Raw genomic sequence first — 19327 nt, 5'->3', positions numbered from 1 at the left:
TTGATTACATATTTCGACACTAACTAACCTAGCTCGAACGTGCCCAAAAAGGAAGGCCGATATCGTCTCCCGTCAGACGCGTCTCTCGCAACCATCCATCAAGCTGGTGCGAGCTGCTCCGTACAATGCCGGCAGACGCCGTTTCTGACAACGCAGAGTTGTGACGCGCCTTGGCCGTTTTGGACTTCCATTGGACTAACCATTTGACTTTTTCTTCCAGTTCAAGGAGTTCAACATGGATTCAAGCGACGAGGAGTTGGTAAGCGATCTCGAAGATCGGACGGACGATATAGCTGCCAGTGTTCTTAGTCAGTTTATCGCAGTCAATGCTGATCAACGACGACGGGAGCGACCTCCCGAAAGTGAAAATCGACTGGTTTGCGTTTCTATTCCTAGAGTAGATAACGAGCACGAGTTCCTGCTTTTGCCGGGCCATTCGCGCGTGGACCGAATCGTATCGAAAGCGAATGACGATGCTTATCAGGTTGAGCTGAAGAGCAGTGATATTATAAAGGCTAGTTTGGCTGTTGTCGCCTCATTTCAAACTGCTGACGCGCCACCAGATACCCTACGGCGATCTCCTTGATCTTCGTGACGGCCCAGCGGCGCTGTCACTGTTTAAAGGAACAAGATCTCAACGATTGAAACAATCTACACTTCGAGCACAAGAACAAGGCTTTGTAAATATAGAAACCCTCAACCTTTCTTCCGATGAAGAACAACGACCAGCAAGGCGTCTTCGCAAGCGTCTCCATAACGCATTATCTGTTTCTCCACCTCAATTTTCATCCTCATCTGAATTCGATAACGATAACCCTTCCTCAGCACCTTCCATCCGCCGATCTCGGAGGCTCGCTTCACAAACCTGGCGACATCGCTCTTTCAGTGAGTCACAGGACGAATCAGACGAGTTGAATGGTGATGTGAATTTTGGAAAAAGGCGTAGTCAGCGTGCAAGGAAAGAAGTGCGGCCTGCCAAACAAGGTGTGCGCACGTCTCAAAGGCTCAGAACTGGTGGCACAAGACCAATGATGGAGCGGATGGAGGACGATATCTCAGAAGTTGAGGCTGCCCAGTCTGGCTCCAAGTATTCAGGGGCACGGGAGATATTTGAAGTTCTTCCCAAAGACAATTTGTTCCGGCTCCGTCACCAGCCTGCCTGCGCTACTTGCTTCTATGGAGATTCTCCTCAAGACCCTTTGGTATACTGTCAAGGCTGTACCAGCTCATATCACAAAGCTTGCCTTGGACCTCGCGGACAGCGGCTCCACCTGGCAACTAAGGTGGACAGCGGATACTTTATCTTGCAATGTCGTGCTTGCCTTGGAACGGCGCATGCAAAAGACCGCCTTGCACCACATCTCGGAAGCTGTTCCCAGTGCCTCAAGCCCGGATTCTTCTCAAAGCCATTGCGGCCACAACTGACTGCTCGACAGGAGCAGCTACAACGCGAAGAAAATGGAGGGATTGATCCTAGCGTCACAGTCGACGTAGACCAAGTGAACAGTGTTGAGAATATGATGTTTCGCTGTGCGACTTGCAAGCGATGCTGGCATATGTCACACTTACCTGCTAAATCAAGAAACGCGGCGCGCGTCATTTTCGATAGTGATGATGATAGAGAGGGTGATGAGGACGATCTCGAATTACAGAGCCGGCGCTTCAACGAACACTCCCGACGATGGGAATGCCACGATTGCGACAATGCCCCTGGAGAGATTGAAGTGCTTGTGGCGTGGAGGCCTATGGATCTTAACACCTATACGCCGGGTTATACTTCAGACATGCTGTCGGAAGTGTCGAAGGAATATCTTGTGAAGTGGCAGAAGCTGTCTTATTTCAGGGCAACGTGGATGCCCGGATCTTGGGTATGGGGTGTGACTGCTGCCGCGATGCGAAAGGCGTTCCATAAGTCATCAAGGAACCTAAGACCCTGCATGACTACAGAGGATGCAATTCCCGAAGAGTTCCTGCATATAGACATCGTTCTTGACGTGCGCTATTCAAACGTCGTTTCGAATAGGACCCGAGAAATCGATTTAGCTCGTATCACGGAAGTAAAAGAGGTTTATGCCAAATACAAGGGCCTTACTTATGAAGAAGCTGTATGGGAACAGCCTCCAGAATCCCACAACGTTGACCAATGGCGGAGTTTCCAAGATGCCTATCGGGAATGGGTGCAGGGCAACTATGTGCGGCCACCGAACCGTGGTGGGTTGAAGAAGCATTTACTCAATGTTAGGTCGAAGGATTTTGAGCAATATTGGAAAAAATCATCTCAACCAGTCATCTTGACTGGTGGCCAACTTATGCAGTACCAATTGATAGGCCTTAATTGGATCTATGAATCATGGTTTCGGCAAAGGAACGCAATTTTGGCGGATGAAATGGGCTTAGGAAAGACCATACAGGTTATTGCATTCTTTGCTGCTCTAATTCAAGATCATAACTGCTGGCCCTTTCTTGTCGTCGTCCCAAACTCTACAGTTCCCAATTGGCGGTCGGAGATCAGGCGCTGGGCTCCCAGTTTACGAGTTGTAACTTACTATGGCCTTTCAACTGCACGAAAACTCGCCCACGATTATGAAATGTTCCCTGGCGCTGCCGGTAAAGCAGATTTGAGATGCCACATCGTTATCACTTCATACGAAACTATGGCCGATCCTCATGCTCGCAGAATTTTTGCAGCGGTTCCCTGGCAGGTGTTAGTAGTGGACGAGGGCCATAGATTGAAGAACGATAAGAGCCAGCTTTATGAATCCCTCTCGAAGATCAACTTCCCGTTCAAGCTTCTTCTCACAGGAACACCTTTACAAAACAATATTCGTGAATTGTTTAACATCATCCAGTTCTGCGACCCTTCGAAGGATGCAGAAACCCTTGAAGCCCAGTATCAAAATCTGACGAAGGAAAACATCAGTGAACTTCACAAAATGATCCTTCCATATTTCCAGAGGAGGACGAAAGCCCAGGTTCTTTCTTTCCTTCCGCCAATGGCGCAGATAATTATTCCGGTTTCAATGACGGTTGTCCAAAAAAAACTATACAAATCGATTCTCGCCAAAAATCCGCAGCTAATCAAAGCAATTTTCAAAAAGACCGACGGGAGGAGTTTGAAACAGTCAGAGCGGCATAATTTAAATAACATCCTCGTCCAGCTTCGAAAGTGTTTGTGTCATCCATTTGTATACAGCAAGGCGATCGAAGAAAGGGGAGTGAGTGATACGCTCTTATATCGCAATCTTGTCGAGGCTTCTTCCAAGCTACAACTTTTAGAGCTCCTCCTTCCAAAGCTCCAAGAGCGCGGCCACCGAGTTCTTCTTTTTAGCCAGTTCTTAGACTTTCTTGATATCATTGAAGATTTCCTTGATGGCCTTGGGGTTCTACATTTGCGTTTGGACGGATCCCTCTCTTCGCTTCAGAAGCAGAAACGGATCGATGAGTTCAATGCGCCGAATTCACCTTATTTCGTCTTTATGCTATCCACTAGAGCAGGCGGAGTAGGCATTAATCTTGCGACGGCCGACACGGTTATCATTATGGATCCGGATTTTAATCCTCATCAGGACATCCAAGCTCTTTCTCGGGCCCATAGAATCGGTCAGCACAGAAAAGTGCTTGTTTTTCAGCTTATGACCAAAGGAACTGCTGAGGAGAAAATCATTCAGATTGGAAGGAAAAAGATGGCCCTTGATCAAGCTTTAATTGGTTTTATGGACATGGAAGACGATAACGGGCTTGATTTAGAATCTATTCTCCGTCATGGTGCAGATGCGTTGTTCGATGATGATGACCAAGAGGATGTTCAATATGACTCTGAGTCCGTTGAAAAGCTTCTAGAACGCAGTGAGGTCGAGAATACCAAAACTGGCGAGGATTCATCAGCAGAATCTCAGTTCAGTTTCGCTAGAGTTTGGACAAATGACTCTGCGAACCTTGAAGACCGGCTGGATCAGACTGAAAACTCGACGCCGAACAGCACCGTTTGGGAAAAGATCTTAAAAGAACGCGAGCGTATAGCGAAACAAGAAGCCCTGGAGAAGGCGGAAACACTGGGTCGAGGCAAGCGCAAGCGGCAGGCGGTTGATTACGCGCTACCGAGCTCTCCTTTCCGAAAGGATGGAAAGGACAGCGATACGGAATTCACTGGGACCGAAGCGGACTCGGATAATGATGGTATCCGATCTGACTCATTCGCATCTCCTGAACGTGCCAAGAAACGTATTGTCAGTCCTCAGAACCGTGATTCTGCCCTAGGTATGTTACTTGAAAACGTATTATCGCCAGCATTCCCCAGACAATACTAATTTTACCACAGGCCGCCCCTACAAACGCGCTCAGGTTCCAGATCTCGAAGCTACAACAGGGGAAGCTCCACTTAATGGAACCTCAATGACAATGAACCATGAGCGATGTATCGCTTGCGATACCATTCACCCACAGGGTCATTGTCGTCTGAAGCAAGCTGGAGTGGAACACTGTGGACTCTGTGGCATCGCACATTTTGGGCATTCACGGACATGCCCTCATCTGAACTCCGAGGTCCAGGTTGCCAGCATGCTCTCCTCCTTGAAAGAGAGTACCGAGCAGAGAGCTTTGGTTGAAGAGGCAACCAAATACCTACGAGGAATCAGGGGTGACCTTGTGCGCCGTAAGAAGCACAAGCCAGCCCGAGCAGGCGCCCCGGCAGCCCCGCATAATCCGACGATGAATCCAAACGCGAATCATTGGAATCATCCTCCTACGCCACCAATCCCTCCAGTATTAGCTCCTCCACCGCGTCTAGCACCAGTGCCAGGTCCTGGTCCAGCTCATTGGCATCAGCCTTACTACCCTTGGCCTCCCGCCCAGGGACCGTTGAATCCAAACCACCCTCCAGCCTATTTTCCTCCCAGATGATAGAAATGCCATCTGCCAGTTTCAATTTGTCATATCGATGTTGTTCCCAGCTATGCTGTACCTTTAAGCAGCGGGGTAGGTGTTCATTTTGCTTTGCATGATACATTTCACAGTGTTTGGGGGGGTGGGTTATGGATAGTGGAGTTGTTTCATAGACAGAAATTTTCGTGTAGATGGGCATGGTCTTGATTTCTTTCTCCCGGTTGTTAAACAACTGCATTATGGATTTGAATTTCTATGTGCATAATACCCTAAGACATTGGCGTGTGTTATATTAGTGTCAGTTCCCCAGTAAATGAAGAAGAATGAGAGGACGTTGGAAGTCCAGTGGTTCAAGCAGATTTGCGGCGGCGTAGATAGAGCACGTGACTGGGAGCGCCAGTAGCCCCGTTGGACCCCAGCCGATCGTCTTCCGACCTCTTCATCACAGTGATCACAGTGGCTTGACTGACAGGAACAGGAATCAAACAGCAGAGACATGAAACATTCAAAATATCTGCAATAGATAGACAGTGCCAGCTGTTTGTCTCGGATCAGAGTCCTCTTTGATCAGCTTTGGCCTACAGCACAACCTATGAACAGCCAAGAATACACTGAACTGTTTCAATCAAAGGTGCGTCTTGTGTCAAATGCCGGGCAGCAAATCGGCTACAACAAGGCTTGAATTATATCTTTGCGTCTTTTATCTCCTAGAACACAACCTCTTTCCAGCTTTGTGGTGCTGTATTACGTTCACAGTCTGCTTCCGGCAGCCGTGGAGTGGCCTCTGTGTCAGCGGCCTGCTTCACCGAAATCAGCTCGATGATACCCAGAAAGCAGTGAGGAGTATTGTCAATAATGACATTATTCCATAATCCTAAGAATCAGGACACTTGCATTTTCATCTGTAGCCACCATCGGCTTGTTGATGGTCGCTATGCTTTGGCCGAATGAAACTCGTCCTTGTACCCGTTCGACCCAGTTTGTGGAGTTCTAGATTTTTATATAATACAGAAAGTCTAGAAATTTTGGAAATCTCTCCTTTTCTCATTTCATTTCGGCCTTTGCTGTATTCGTGGTGCGTATGCACGCTCCCGAGCGTTGCGTCCTTGGGCTGGCAGCATTGGTACAGATGCTTGTCTCATGTGGAAGGCAAACTGTTTCCACGCTTGTGGATAACGGTTCTTTGGGCAAACACGGGTCAATGCTTAAATGATGTTAAACTAGAGTGAGATTCTTGAACGGGGTTCTTTCTCCCCCAAAGACCTTGACCGGGTTAATATCCCTTGCGGCAGACAGGGTATTCTACTCTATCAGGGTTCAATACCAGGCTTAATTTCTGAAGATTGATTTGCGGGCGCTTATCTTTATTAAATGTGACTGCCTTGTGTTTTAACAAAGACCCTGGTACTTGTTTTGATCTTTGACTTATGGTTGTTCTCGCGACTTTGCTCATATAGGCGAATCTAGCGCGAACTGAACACTGTGTGCTGGCCATCCTCCTCACGATTAGGCCCTCAACAGCACTCACGGCAAGTTCCAGCTTTTTCCATCAAAGCACCTCTCCCAGCCTCCAGGTTGTGTTCTTCTCTGAGACCCCGCACTGTAGAATTTTCCTCCCTCCCTCACGCTCTCTTTTCATCTCCTTCTTAGCACCCTCTACTTGCTCATCAGCCTAAACCATCCAGTTTTCTTCCCGTTTCTTCCTGTATTCAATCTTCACGCACTCGATATCTAGCTTTCATCTCACGCTTCGTTGCTCTCCAATACATTTCGTACAGTCCATCTCTCCACTCAACGGCGAGGATGGATGCTTCTCTTCGCCCACGGTTTTTCATCTCGCGTCAGGATGGCAGCCTTACCCCTCTTATTGCCGTTGATGAGCTTCCTCCCCTCATGTCAGTTCGGGGTGTTCCTCGCTTGTTGAGCCAAAACGACACCCAGGGCATGACCAGTCTCGGCAGCGCAAATCACCGCGGCCAGTTCTATGTCATCGACTGCTTTACTCAAGGCTCTGGAAATGCAAATGTCATCGTTGGTGATAACAAGGCTCTCCCAGCTGGTCCCAAGGCAAGTATAAGAACAACATCTTCGCAAAACAGCACTATTAGACCACATTCTTACCTGGTTGAGAGCAGAATGCGACTCGTAGCGGAAAGGAGCTTGCTAAGAATGTAAGATTTGCCTCTTGAAACTGTTCGTGGAAAGGGTGAAGCAGATGGCTTACGCTGGATCAGAATCCCAACACCCGGCAGAAAGGAAACTCCAAGAAGGAATACTGCTCTTTCTGGCTTCGCCATGGCGAGTGTGACTATCAACAGCAAGGCAAGTGAATTTCTGATAGACTCTGATAATGCAAACATCTAACAGAGTTTTCTAGGCTGTATCTTTAAACATGAAATGCCTCGCGACCCTGCTGTTCTCGAGAAGCTTGGGCTCAGAGACATCCCTCGTTGGTACAGGGAGAAGCATAATATCAAGAGTGTCACAGTGGGTGCTGACAACGCGCGACCCCGTGCAAATCGCTCCAATGTGCAAGCCCTTTTCAATGGTGTCAAAAAAGAGCAGTGCTTTGAGCGTATGGCAATAGAAGCACCCAAGAATCTCCATGATCTGCCACGTGAGGTTGTCACCACTGGTGAGCACAGACAGGAAAACCAAATTGATCTTTCTCTGCAAAGGGCCAACAAGACCCACGCGGCAGTCAACATGCCAGCCTTGCCTGAAGAGACTGTCAAAGGAAGTGCGGCACCGCCATCAGGCACTTTGAGTGATATTTTCAGCCCTGTGAATCAGTTTGAGCTCCATGGCCAGGGCGGGTTCAGCTCTTATCATGTAATGGATGCTGCCCCTACCTTCAAAGATAACAAGACTGTGGGAAAAATTGGCAATTATTTCAACCACGATAACATTTATTCTGGTACTCCCGTCGCCATGGCGAGCCTTGCCGAAAGCAAGAATGCACAGTGGCTCACTGGTAGCTATCTTCAAAATGGTGCTGTTTTGAATGGAGTCACTAGCAATGGCATGAGTCCCCACCCGACTGGCGCAGCAACTCCGGTGTCGAAGCCAGCAAATAAATCTCCATGGACCTTGCGCGGCGGAAAGGCTGACTTTTCTGAACTACCAATGTCGCCTTTCGTGCCCCCGAAGCCACTTACGGATCTGATTGCAGAACAGGAACAATCAAAAACGAAGCATCAGAAATCCCGTCGTCTTTACCAGCCTCGCAACGACGCAAAGCCCTCGAATGGCCAAGATGGAATTATCGCTGCCAAACTTCCCCCCAGCGATGAGATTGTCGCAAAAGCTTTCAGCCGGTTTGGAACCGCATCGCCCTCTTCTCTTGATGGTAACCGGGCTCCCAATATTGGCGCAAACCCCGGATCTTATTCCTCCACCAGCTCTTCTGGATGTGGCTCTTCTATTCGTTCTGCCAGCTCCAGCATTGGAAACGGTCGCACCAGGGCTAGCCCAGAAAATTTGTATTGTGAGCGCACCGCTAGCATGACCAGTCGTATCTTCGAATTCAACGCAGACTGCGACTTATTCAACTTGCACCTGAACGATGACGCCCCAACCCAGCGTGCAGCAATTTAACCACTTGTTGTTCGACTTGTTAGCTCTTGCGAGCAAGTCTCTCGATTCTTACATTATGAAATGTCCACCTTCGGCGATGACTCTAAGCAAGGCAGACCATGACGCATGCACTTTATTCCGAACGCCGTGTGCAAATCCTATATCCATTTTGATAAAAATCTTGCAGAGCAAACAAAAAGAACTAAATCATGAAAGAACCATTGGCTTCAATTGGACTGCAAGCAATATAATTCATGTATTGGACACTCAGAGGATCTTGCCTCACATTACATTGGATTATATACTTGATGCTGTCGACTTTCAATTTCATTCCTTCCACGCTGCAGATGACTTTCAGTGTTTGCGCAATCCACTAGTGCATCCTTCAATTCCCGCTAGACTGATGCTTCGACCAGCTGATGTTATTTTTTTGTCCTTCATCTTTTTTCCTTGCAAGTTGTCTTTTGTTGCTGTTGTTGTTGTTGTTGTTGTTGTTGTTATTATACTGTCTTGCTTATATGTTCTGGGGCTAAAATGACATCTCCATGGACCCAATTCAGGCATGCGATCGATTCTCGAACCCAAATAGTCAAGATGATTCTGATCCCCTTGAAACAACGTTTCCATCCTTGCCTTGTCTTGAGGTCGGTTTTGTTATTCTTGTATGCTTTTACCCTGAATTATGTACTTTGATGTTTCTGTATTCTGATGATGAAGATCTATTATTCCCCCCCAAAACTTCCCTAAAAAATTTGAGATCCTTCCTTTTGATGTATTAATAGCCATAGTGGTCTTGTTAATGCAATGCAATTGTTTTGAAATATTCTTTCTCCCTTGTCCTTAGGAATATCGCGTGCACTAATGTAAGGCTTCGAGACTGGTTAGTATACGTATTTGGTATCTTTTCGAATTTTCTATGTTGGAACATTGATCCAACAGACTATATAGTACAAGAGTAAACACCTGCCAATAAAATCTAGTACAATGAATAGATATGCCAGCTATCCCCATTTATCCAGAACCCTGATTGAACCCTGACATTGAATTGCGGACTTTGGCTACCATATAGAGCGAGACTTCTGCGGGCCCCGTCCCCGTCCAGCTTTCACAGAGACGGCCTCCTTCCGACCAGCACCCGCCGCACCACGGGGACTCGCCTGGCTCAAAGCTGGCAGGGACTTAACGGCGACCACAACCACCTCGTTCCCATCTACAACCTTCGTTCTGCTCCGCTCAATCTTCAATCTCTCATTTCTCAATGATTCCAGTTCCCGCCTTCTTTCTTCCGTCATAGCCCACGACGTGGGGAAGCTCAGCTTCTTCTTCGAAGTATGGTGGCGCAAGTCCAGCGGGATATCAGCAAAGGAATCGCCTTCTTTCGCCTCGGAGATCAGGTTCTCCACCAGGTCACCTAGATATCGCTTATTCTGTGCGCGAGAAGGGAATTTTTCGCAGGACATGCGGATGATGTCTGTGTCTGGGTTATAGCGGGGACCGACGAGTTTGAGGAAGGTGATGCGCTGATCCTCGGTGAGGTATGTGGGCGTGAGGTCTTTGGAGCAGAGTTCGACGACGACTTTGGATTCGGCCGGGTGAGTCTCACCCATGTAGGTGGTGTAGCGGAAGCGGAGAATGTGGGTTTGCGGAGGGAGGGAAAAAGGTTTCGCGAGGGCTATAGGTGAGGGTTGGCAGTTAGAGCATGGCTTTTCTTAAAATAAAGACGGAACACCGGAAGAAGAATGGAACTGCACATACCACTTAGCGAAGGCATATCCCACGCGATTATGCGGGCGTACTCTCTTAGTTCGCGATGCTGCTCTAGTTCGGCATGAGCCATTGAAGTGATGGCATCGTCTTTGAAGTCGTCATCATCATCCTCCGTTCTGGACCATTCATCTTCCTCGTCTTCTCCCCAAAAACCGATTTTCGTCTTTGGCGTTTCGAAATGTAGCGGCATCTGTCGCTCTATCTCATTGACATCTCGATCGATGTCCCGCAACATTTGGGCATTAAGGGCGCTGTCCGATGCTGTTCCGCCTGGTCGCCGGCGTTCTAACGACTCTTCATCCTGGTCGTCCGTTGAATCGGCAGAGGCCACGGGCGTGTCGGGGCCAGCCTCCTGCTTCTGGTTGAGAGGAAATGGCGTGATGGAGAATGGACGACGGGAGTGCTGCGGGACCAGACAGAGACACTTCGTTGGTTTCTGCCTGGAGGTCGTTTGCCTGGCGATAGATAAAGCCGTCCGGCTCAGGGATCTCGCAACTGACGCCATTGTTGGGCGAATTGGGCAAGCAAACACTGCTCGAGGGATCTTTTGCGGTGTTCGAGTTTGCTGCCTTTTCGCTCCGCCTGCCGGCCTTTGCGTTGAGCCCGGTACTTCGGCGAATCATTTATCCGATTAACTGCTGACTCAGCGATTTAGTTGGCTGCAGATGCGGCTTGTCTGTCACGCTTGCGCAGCATCGAGGTGACATCAAGCTGACGGGAGTTGACGGCCGTTATTGCACTCCAGTGTCAACTGCACTGCAGATGGAGTGTATTTACATCTCTCCCTTCTGCTGACATTTTGCATTATGCCGCCGGACCCGTAATCATCACCTCGGGAGTTAGCTACAACAAGCCCGCCATCGTTGGTCCATTGCTTCATACATCCCGAGCTCCGTATTACTTATTTTATATCCAACAGCATTCTTCATTATCCGAGACTATGAACGAGGTAACAGACATGCTCTACCAGAAGAAGTGGAAGATGGATCCTGCGAAATACGCCTCCAGTGACCCTGGATCGCCGGTGAAGCTCTGCTTTGTGACAGTCGGGGCCACGGCCTCCTTCAACTCGCTTCTTCGGGAGGTCTTGAGCCCTTTCTTCCTCGGCGCGCTGCGAAAGGAAGCATATACCCATCTTCTCCTCCAGGTTGGCCAGCTAGGTTATCAGGTCCTTGATGAGTTCTTACAGGAAAACGGCCCGGATCTCAAGGAGAAATTTGGCCTGACAATTGAAGGCTTCGACTACAACGTGGACGGCTTGAAGCAGGAGATGATGGCCGTCAAGGCTAATCCCGCACTCCATAGACAAGAAGGAATGATTGTGAGCCATGCAGGTAACTCCTCATCGTCCTCTTTCTTGCTTGTTTCCTTTTCGTGTTCTAAATTCCGGCGACTGATCCGAATATTTGTCCGATTGAAGGCTCCGGGACTATCCTAGAAGCAATGCGCTTTGGAGTCCCACTGGTCGTGGTCCCGAACCCCGAACTCTTGCACAACCATCAGGTTGAGCTCGCCCACCAGCTATCTTCCGTTGGGTATGTCTTGCACGGTAAATTAGGGTAAGTATATTTTCATCTAATGCTAGTCATCATCCTGGATAAAGCGTTGGTGCTAACGCGTATCTAGATCTCTTGCCTCCACGGTTACAGAGACAGAAAATTTCCGTACTAAGCTCCATGCCTGGCCACCGGTCACTAGCACCGAAGGCAACTTCGGTAGAGGGTTAGCCGGGGTAATGGAAGATGAACTAGGATTTCTCGACTAAGACGCCTCCCTGGATATATATCACGACATCCAAATATCTAAAACGCCCAGAGCTGCTACATTGACGACTCAATAGTATGGCACTGCTTTGTTGCTATTGCTTCGTATCCTAGTCTAGATAGGTAGGACTTGATGTGAGCTCTACTTACATGCATTTCCAGGCCGTCCCGACGTTGAAGGATGCGTGGCTTATGTATATATACTTTATTTTTTGAGATTTTAATAGGGAGCTATATGTTTGCAGATCCCGGCTTTGTCCTCTGTTGAAAGGATACTCATATTTCTGCAAGCACGGTCTTCCTTTTCTATTCAATAAATTTATGTGATTAAAAACTGAAATATGGTTTTCGGGGCAAAGAAAAGGCCTTCGGAACAAAACCGCTAAGGCTTAGTGCCTGGCGAGGGACATCTCGTGCCCGGCTGTGTCACAGCAATACCGTGGCTCTTTTAAAACGATGAGACCACCCCAGCAAGTATATAGAGGATCCAGACTGAAGATATAGTATTAATGGTTGAATTGGAACAAAAGTAGCACATGAGAAACAAAGGCAATGTCATTTTGTGGAAAAGCATGTGCCTTAAGGCTGGAGAGGTTGCTCATCCATCGCACTGTTTTGAATCGGACTCCTGAAAACCAAAAAAAGCTCCTCAAGCCGATCACCGCTGCAAACACTCCACAAAGACCTAATCGCTTTCACACATGTCTTTACCTCAATTCTTATAATAATCACTTGTTTTTCACCTATAATTTTACAGTATTCTGGATAGCCTGACACTGTCTATGCCTCACGAGCATTGAAATCCCAACCTTGCGCTCCATCAGAGTACATAAATAAACGCTACCACGAGCTTCAACGCACTCAACTTCCTCCTCGACATCCCCCATCATGGCCGAGGCAACCCTCCACAACGCTCCCATAGTCCTAGACAATGGCAGCGGCACTATACGCGCTGGTTTCGCGGGCGAAGACCTCCCCAAATGCTACTTCCCCTCCTTCGTCGGACGACCAAAACACCCACGAGTCCTCGCCGGCGCGCTAGAAGGCGACGTGTTTATCGGCCAACGAGCTCAAGAACTCCGCGGACTCCTGAAGATCAGATACCCGCTGGAGCATGGAATAGTTACAGATTGGGACGACATGGAGAAGATATGGCAGTGGGTGTATGAGGGGGAGCTAAAGACGCTCAGCGAAGAGCATCCCGTGCTGCTGACGGAGCCGCCGCTGAATCCGCGCGCGAATAGGGACACGGCGGCGCAGATTTTGTTCGAGCAGTTTAATATCCCGGCGTTGTATACGAGTATTCAGGCGGTGTTGTCGTTGTACGCGTCTGGCCGGACGACCGGGATCGTGCTGGATTCTGGGGATGGGGTGTCGCACGCGGTGCCGGTTTATGAGGGTTTTGCGATGCCAAGCAGTATACGGAGGATCGATGTGGCCGGGAGAGATGTCACGGAGCATCTACAACTGTTGCTGAGGAAGAGTGGCTATGTGTTTCATACGAGTGCGGAGAAGGAGGTGGTGAGGATGATCAAGGAGAAGACATCATATGTGGCTTTGGATCCGAAGAAAGAGGAGAAGGAATGGTCCACGGGCGTAGGGAAACAGGATACAAAGATACAGGAATATGTTTTGCCAGATGGACACAAATTGAAGGTATACCTATCCCTCCTTGATTTGATAACGCCTTTGACCCGGATGTGTCTCGCTGACCGCGTTTTACCCTCCTAGGTCGGCGTTGAACGATTCCGCGCGCCTGAAATTCTCTTCGACCCCGAGATAATTGGACTTGAGTATCCCGGCGTGCATCAAATCGTCGTCGACGCAATCAATCGCACAGACATGGACCTACGTAAATCCCTCTTCGCCAATATTGTTCTCTCCGGCGGTTCTACACTCTGCAAAGGCTTTGGAGACAGATTACTGCACGAGGTGCAAAGACTGGCAGTGAAAGACATGCGGATCAAGATATTCGCTCCACCGGAAAGGAAGTACAGTACGTGGATCGGGGGCAGTATCCTGGCGGGGCTGAGCACGTTTAGAAAAGTATGTGCCATTTCATATACTTTCAGCTATCTATGAAGGAACGAGCGTTGCTAACCAGTTTATAGATGTGGGTGAGCATTGACGACTGGCACGAGAACCCCGATATAATCCATCAAAAATTCACATAACACCGATGAATGCAGATTTATAGAATAAACATGCATCTCTTGTGTCTTTATACCTGTTGCGTACTTCTTCATGTACAATACCCAGCGATTTCCCCAACGTGCTGCAAATGTTTATACTTCTGAAGCTTTCCTTTTCCCTTCGATACCTTTTTTGAATTTGGTAATTGGTGGCAGGTCCTGGCTTCTTTTTGATACCCAGAAGATTATATTCTCAAATCAATGGAGATAATTCACCCTGGTCGTCTGGCACGGTTGTCTACAGGCCTACATCAGCAATTCCGGAGCTGGCGCCGGATTCCAGGGGGAATCGACACTCAGCGAAAGTTGCTTCGTGACAGGATATATGCTATATTTCAACTTGAATGTTGCTGTAGTGGTAAGAATACGCAAACCGACACAAGTTTGTGTGACGCGGATGCAAGCCTCTCACCCGGTGGACGGGTCTTAAACAGGCATGGATGCAAAGGAAATTCAACGCTTTGAGAATTCTTTTTTTTTTCTTCCATTTTTGTCTAGCTATTCTAGACTCCTAAATCAGCTTTTAAGATATTAACCTACATATGAGCTCGTACGAGCTACTCTATTCATATTCCAAATGCTGATGAGAGACAGGAGTAGCCGAAGCCCAAGCACTTTTTTTATTTCAAACAATAGAGGTTGCAGGCCATAGGATTGGTGTAGACGATGTTGGGCGAGGATGAAGATGCGTTGATGGAAAGGTGGTGTAAGAAGATGCAGTCAAGTGTTGCAACTTAGTAGTATGCGTGCTCGTAAAATCTCGTGTCCGTCGTTAGAAAAGATATAGTAAAAAAGGTATTAGAAAGAAATAGGTCTAGGGAGACAATCGAATCGGCGAAGGACCTCGAGAGTAGAAAGTGTAGGTGAAAAGATGGAGATATATGTTATGAATGAAGGTGATTGAAACTCGATCGCCACGAGCCGGTATCCCTCTTCATCCACGTCGTCTTCTCCAAGTTCGTGGACTGATTGCTTGACGACATACTAGAAGTTGTACTTTGCTTTCGAGGGAAATTACTGCTGTAGTTGCAGCTATTCGTGTAATTGGATTGACTGTCTCGAAAGATATTTGCGTCGCCATTCCTTCCAACGTGAAAGACCGGAGCTGCCTCTTTCTCGCGCCTGAGTTCATATTCTAATTCCTCATCGAAGCTGAAAATGGCAAATTCACTGCTGTGGCACGCAGGTGTGTTTCTGGCGCTGGAACAGCCTTGTCTGTGGCACGAAGAGGATATGCGTCTTGAGGAACCACTGTTGGCAGCGTCGCTACGAAGGCCAGCAGTATTGGTAGCTGCGGTTCTTGCACCGTAGAGGGCCTGTCTTCGACCGGTGGTAGAAGCCGTGGGGAGAGGTTCAACGAAGCGGAATGGGGACATGCTTTCGAGGATGGGCGTGAATTTCGCGAGGGAAAGTCGATGGAATATGCGAAAAGCAGGACCCGAACTTCCAATATTTTTATATGAGTCTAAACCAAGGCAGTGAAGGAACAAATTCCAAAGTGTCAACTGACGAGAAGGTGAAAGGCAAGAGGTAAAAGAGAGGAGCTATGCTATAAATTCCAAGCGAGGCAGATGACAAGGAACAATGTAACCCCTGCACGTGGCCATAGAGTCCGAGAAAAGAGGAGCAAAAAGGTAATTCCAATGGACTGGACGTTCCAGATATAACCTAGCGCGATGTCATCTTTCTAAATATAATGCATGAGCACAGGAAGGGCCTAGACTGAACACTGAGACGGTCCGTTGCTCAAAGTGGGCGGATCACCTTGGTGGAGAAAAGCCCGCAAAATACCGTAGAAGATCGAATGACTCCTTCGTCTGACCTTGGGTGGCTATGTCACTCGCCTGGCGTGCTGAGAGTATTAATACATCCATTTCGCGGTAAAAATTCTAAATAGGGAGTGACGCCTTCGATCTATTCTAGCGAAATCCATGGATTGCGCCAAACCGCCAAGGTACGGTTCTGGCGGTGCCTTGATACCTTACTTTTCCAGCAAAGACAGCGCCGAAAGCCAGGTTTCCTTGCTTGAAACTCCCAAGTCACTCGCCTGACGGCGCGGCAAGCACTGGACCTGACGCCATCGCCCCTCGTCATTGGACGGGGTCTCAGTTCCACGACTCTCAAGCCCGGTCTAAAGCAGCGCAGGACGGAGAGTTCTGCGATTCGCAAGTCAAGAGACACGGTGACGCGATGCTGGTCCCTGCTGCTCTCGCTTTGGCCTGCCAATGTTTGATCAGCAGGTCACCGGGTGACGTCTCCCCCGTGTCCATGGGCTATTTGTCGACACGTCGCGATGGGTGGTCACTGGTCGGGCCGGACGAGCGCTGGCACCGACTGTTGGGGATTGCCTATTCTGGATTGGCGCCCACGCCGGTTTAGCGCCAAACCTTGTTTATCAGGTGACGGGTATGGCTGACATAATCGTATTTCTGTTTCGTAACAGAAACGGGGCCGCCAGCCAATGGGGAGAGGCGCTCGCAACAGTCAACTTGTCACCAGAACAGGACGGAATACAGAGCTCTGTCCCCAGGCCGGTCGCTGGTCTCCATTACGCCAGCGAAGAAAGCATCCCAACCGATCCGTGCTTCCGCTTCCAGTGCCTGGCCGGCGAGGGGGATCGTCATCCATCACCCGCATGCTGCAGAGGTACTCCAGAGTGCCCGTGCCTCCTGGCAGACCTCCCTCAAATGAGCCTTTTTTTTTTTTTTTTTTTCTCCCGTTCTCGCCCAGTCTGGACTGGTCGTATGGCCACTTGGTCGGTTCCCAGTCGGATGAGCTGCATCCCCCAACCCCCTCCCAACTAGCAAGGATCGTTTTTAAGCATCCCTGAAAGAAGAGGCGGTGTTCTTGCCACTTGGATGCAGGAATTGGTACTCCGTACCTCTGTCTGACCTAACGGGAAAAAGCTTTCAAGCTCCAGTCGGTTCCCTTGTAGGATGGAGTCGACTGGCCTGGTCGAAAGCTCAATTTCTGCAGTTCAAAAAGCACCAGAGTACCAGCATATTCAGGGTCAATTCTTAAGCCCCGCTGGCTCACAGAGTCACAGACTCCCGAAGAAGCTTTCTCCCCCAACAGCTTCGAGCTTCGATGGTCAACTCCGTCAAGTGATGTTCCGGTTAATGGGTCTTGTACCCACTGCCCGCCCCACTATGGCGAAATCGGCAACGCAGTCGTTTGCTCTGTTTGTTTTAGTTAATGACTGATTTCTTAGGTAATATACTGAATCACGTGTGCATAGCTTCAAACAATGCAAACATTACCATTCTGCCGCGCGCTGCCGCCATCTCATCTCTCGCCACTAATCCGGATTCAGTAGCTCTAATCGGTTTTGCTGGGAGCAGCGAAGTCCGGCGGGCAGTCTCTCGAGGCCATCGAGTGTTTTCGACGCATTGTCTCCTATAAGGCACCACTAAAAACACCACGCGAAAATTGCTTTCAAGCCCCAGCCTGCATCTTCGGGCCGTCGCACTCGCTCTCCACTGACAACCATCGCTTTCGTCAAGCAACCGCCTCCACGTCACGTCGAGCGACAACACAAGGCAAGGCGTTTTGGAGCGCAAGGGTACGTTCCGGAGAGAGCGTGGTTACTGAAGGCCAGATTTGATCTCTTGTGGAGTTTCGGTTCTACTGAACTGCTACTAGAGAGAGGTAGCGTGTCCCACTGGGACTGACAGGCCACCAAGATGCCAAAATATAAGTCTATCTCTGCAGCAAGCCAAATATTAAAGCGTGCATTTAGCTAACTGTCTATGCACTCTTTTGTAGGTTTTGGTTCCCTTTTCCGCTTTCCGGCCTCAAAATCCGGTTTGCGGATAGTCACCCGCATGTCGGAACGCGTAGCGGCATCCGGGGAGAATTGCGCCGATGACATTTCTGATTCGCTAACCTGGTGGCTTTACAATTTTAGGCGACTACTGTGATGTCTACCTGACCCATGACTCGATGAGCGTGCGGAAGGCTCACAATGCGGGCCGAAATCACTTAAGAAACGTGGTCGAATACTATCAGCGTGAGTTTTCCGATCAAGCGCAACTGGGCCGTGACCCCCAGGCGGCTAACGGCTTTTGAACTAGAAATCGGCCACGAAAAAGCCCAGTCCGTCATTGACTCTATCACATCCTCTTACGCTGCAGAAGGCCAAGCTGCCGCCAATCCCATGCTCCAGCAACCCGGTGGACTACCTCCGCCTCCTTTTGGATTTCCAGGTACGTGATAAATCAGCTGTCCCCTTGACGTCCAGTCTCATAATCCTAATTTCGGTCTCAGGTCGTCCTGGCTCAATACCACCACCGTTTGGAATGCCTGGCGCCCCAGGTGCCCCGCCACCTGGCATGATGCCCCCACGTACGTTCTCTCCTTTTGACAAGCTGCTGGGATGGATTCATACTGATAGTTGACATTCTCATAGCCCCCGGCGGCCGAGGCATGCCCTTCCCACCACCTCCCTTCCCTGGCGCTCCACCACCCACCTCTGGCTCAGGCGAGTTCCCACCTCCACCTGCAATGCCCGGTATGATTCCGCCCCCTGGCAATCTTCCGTTCCCACCCCCACCGCCAGGCGGCTCATTTGTTCCACCACCAAACTTCCAATTCCCCCCACCTGGTGCACCGGGCTTCCCTCCGCCGCAAATGGGCGGAGGCCCACCGGGTGGACCAAGTCCTGGGCCTCAGGCTCATAGCTCACTACCAAGTAGTTCATCCGGCTCAGCACCACCCCCTCCCGGCGGAGCGCAAGGATATCCACCACCACCGAGCGGTGGCCCGCCAGCTGGTCCCCCGCCGAGGTTGGGCGAGTCGAAGTAGTCTAATTCCCACGGCAAGCCACGATCTTCTTTATTTCCGTTTTCATGTTTACCCGCTGCTGTTTGTGTACACTGGGCAGGCTTCCTTGTTCTGTATTTTTTTTCCTCTATCGGTTGCCATTCCTCTTCTTCTCCTTTCTCCAAAACAATCAGCTCTTAAGGTGTGTGGATGGGATGTATTACAAGACTCCTTTTTCTGAGCGTTCTTTTGAAACACTCAATATCCGCGTAGATCGATTCTCGAACAAAATAAAAAGAGAATAAGATATCAAAAATGCGAATAATACCCTAGTTCTCGCCATGAACCGAGAAACCTAGATGTTCTAAGGGTCAACATTTATTTAAA

At 49.2% G+C, this 19327-nt stretch overlaps 8 protein-coding genes across 8 annotated transcripts; 6 read left to right on the top strand and 2 right to left on the bottom strand.

Moving 5' to 3' along the window:
• Positions 1-235: 235 nt before the first annotated feature.
• CIMG_00548 (chromatin remodeling complex subunit) lies at positions 236-5224 on the top strand (the record flags this gene model as incomplete). The annotated part of the gene is made up of 3 exons (XM_001246776.2): positions 236-484; positions 564-4257; positions 4319-5224. 3 exons carry the CDS (start codon positions 236-238, stop codon positions 4897-4899), a joined length of 4524 nt encoding a protein of 1507 aa, XP_001246777.2. The 3' UTR covers positions 4900-5224.
• Positions 5225-6684: 1460 nt separating this feature from the next.
• On the top strand, positions 6685-8546 carry CIMG_00549 (uncharacterized protein; the record flags this gene model as incomplete). The annotated part of the gene is made up of 3 exons (XM_001246777.2): positions 6685-7052; positions 7116-7207; positions 7259-8546. 3 exons carry the CDS (start codon positions 6685-6687, stop codon positions 8476-8478), a joined length of 1680 nt encoding a protein of 559 aa, XP_001246778.1. The 3' UTR covers positions 8479-8546.
• Positions 8547-9313: 767 nt separating this feature from the next.
• CIMG_00550 (37S ribosomal protein Rsm24) lies at positions 9314-10759 on the bottom strand. Its single transcript, XM_001246778.2, has 2 exons — positions 10213-10759; positions 9314-10129 (listed from the first exon to the last, which is right to left on the bottom strand). The coding sequence occupies exons 1-2, from the start codon at positions 10727-10729 to the stop codon at positions 9516-9518; spliced, it is 1131 nt and encodes a 376-aa protein (XP_001246779.1). The 5' UTR covers positions 10730-10759; the 3' UTR covers positions 9314-9515.
• Positions 10760-10925: 166 nt separating this feature from the next.
• CIMG_00551 (beta-1,4-N-acetylglucosaminyltransferase) lies at positions 10926-12232 on the top strand. Its single transcript, XM_001246779.2, has 3 exons — positions 10926-11558; positions 11645-11783; positions 11851-12232. Exons 1-3 carry the CDS (start codon positions 11165-11167, stop codon positions 11987-11989), a joined length of 672 nt encoding a protein of 223 aa, XP_001246780.1. The 5' UTR covers positions 10926-11164; the 3' UTR covers positions 11990-12232.
• A 445-nt stretch (positions 12233-12677) lies between these two features.
• CIMG_00552 (actin-like protein) lies at positions 12678-14692 on the top strand. Its single transcript, XM_001246780.2, has 3 exons — positions 12678-13643; positions 13719-14033; positions 14099-14692. Exons 1-3 carry the CDS (start codon positions 12876-12878, stop codon positions 14159-14161), a joined length of 1146 nt encoding a protein of 381 aa, XP_001246781.1. The 5' UTR covers positions 12678-12875; the 3' UTR covers positions 14162-14692.
• On the bottom strand, positions 14608-15771 carry CIMG_00553 (uncharacterized protein). Its single transcript, XM_001246781.2, has 2 exons — positions 15690-15771; positions 14608-15622 (listed from the first exon to the last, which is right to left on the bottom strand). Exon 2 carries the CDS (start codon positions 15553-15555, stop codon positions 15064-15066), a length of 492 nt encoding a protein of 163 aa, XP_001246782.1. The 5' UTR covers positions 15556-15622; positions 15690-15771; the 3' UTR covers positions 14608-15063.
• A 339-nt stretch (positions 15772-16110) lies between these two features.
• CIMG_00554 (uncharacterized protein) lies at positions 16111-16558 on the top strand (the record flags this gene model as incomplete). Its single annotated transcript, XM_001246782.1, has 2 exons — positions 16111-16133; positions 16219-16558. The coding sequence occupies 2 exons, from the start codon at positions 16111-16113 to the stop codon at positions 16556-16558; spliced, it is 363 nt and encodes a 120-aa protein (XP_001246783.1).
• A 925-nt stretch (positions 16559-17483) lies between these two features.
• On the top strand, positions 17484-19286 carry CIMG_00556 (U1 small nuclear ribonucleoprotein C). The gene is made up of 6 exons (XM_001246784.2): positions 17484-17872; positions 17935-17940; positions 18087-18188; positions 18253-18384; positions 18446-18523; positions 18588-19286. The coding sequence occupies exons 1-6, from the start codon at positions 17863-17865 to the stop codon at positions 18980-18982; spliced, it is 723 nt and encodes a 240-aa protein (XP_001246785.2). The 5' UTR covers positions 17484-17862; the 3' UTR covers positions 18983-19286.
• Positions 19287-19327: the final 41 nt, after the last annotated feature.

The sequence above is a fragment of the Coccidioides immitis genome (assembly GCF_000149335.2).
Source record: "Coccidioides immitis RS genomic scaffold supercont3.1, whole genome shotgun sequence".
Taxonomy (NCBI): Eukaryota; Fungi; Ascomycota; class Eurotiomycetes; order Onygenales; family Onygenaceae; genus Coccidioides; species Coccidioides immitis.
This window is presented reverse-complemented; position numbering and strand designations above follow the sequence as displayed.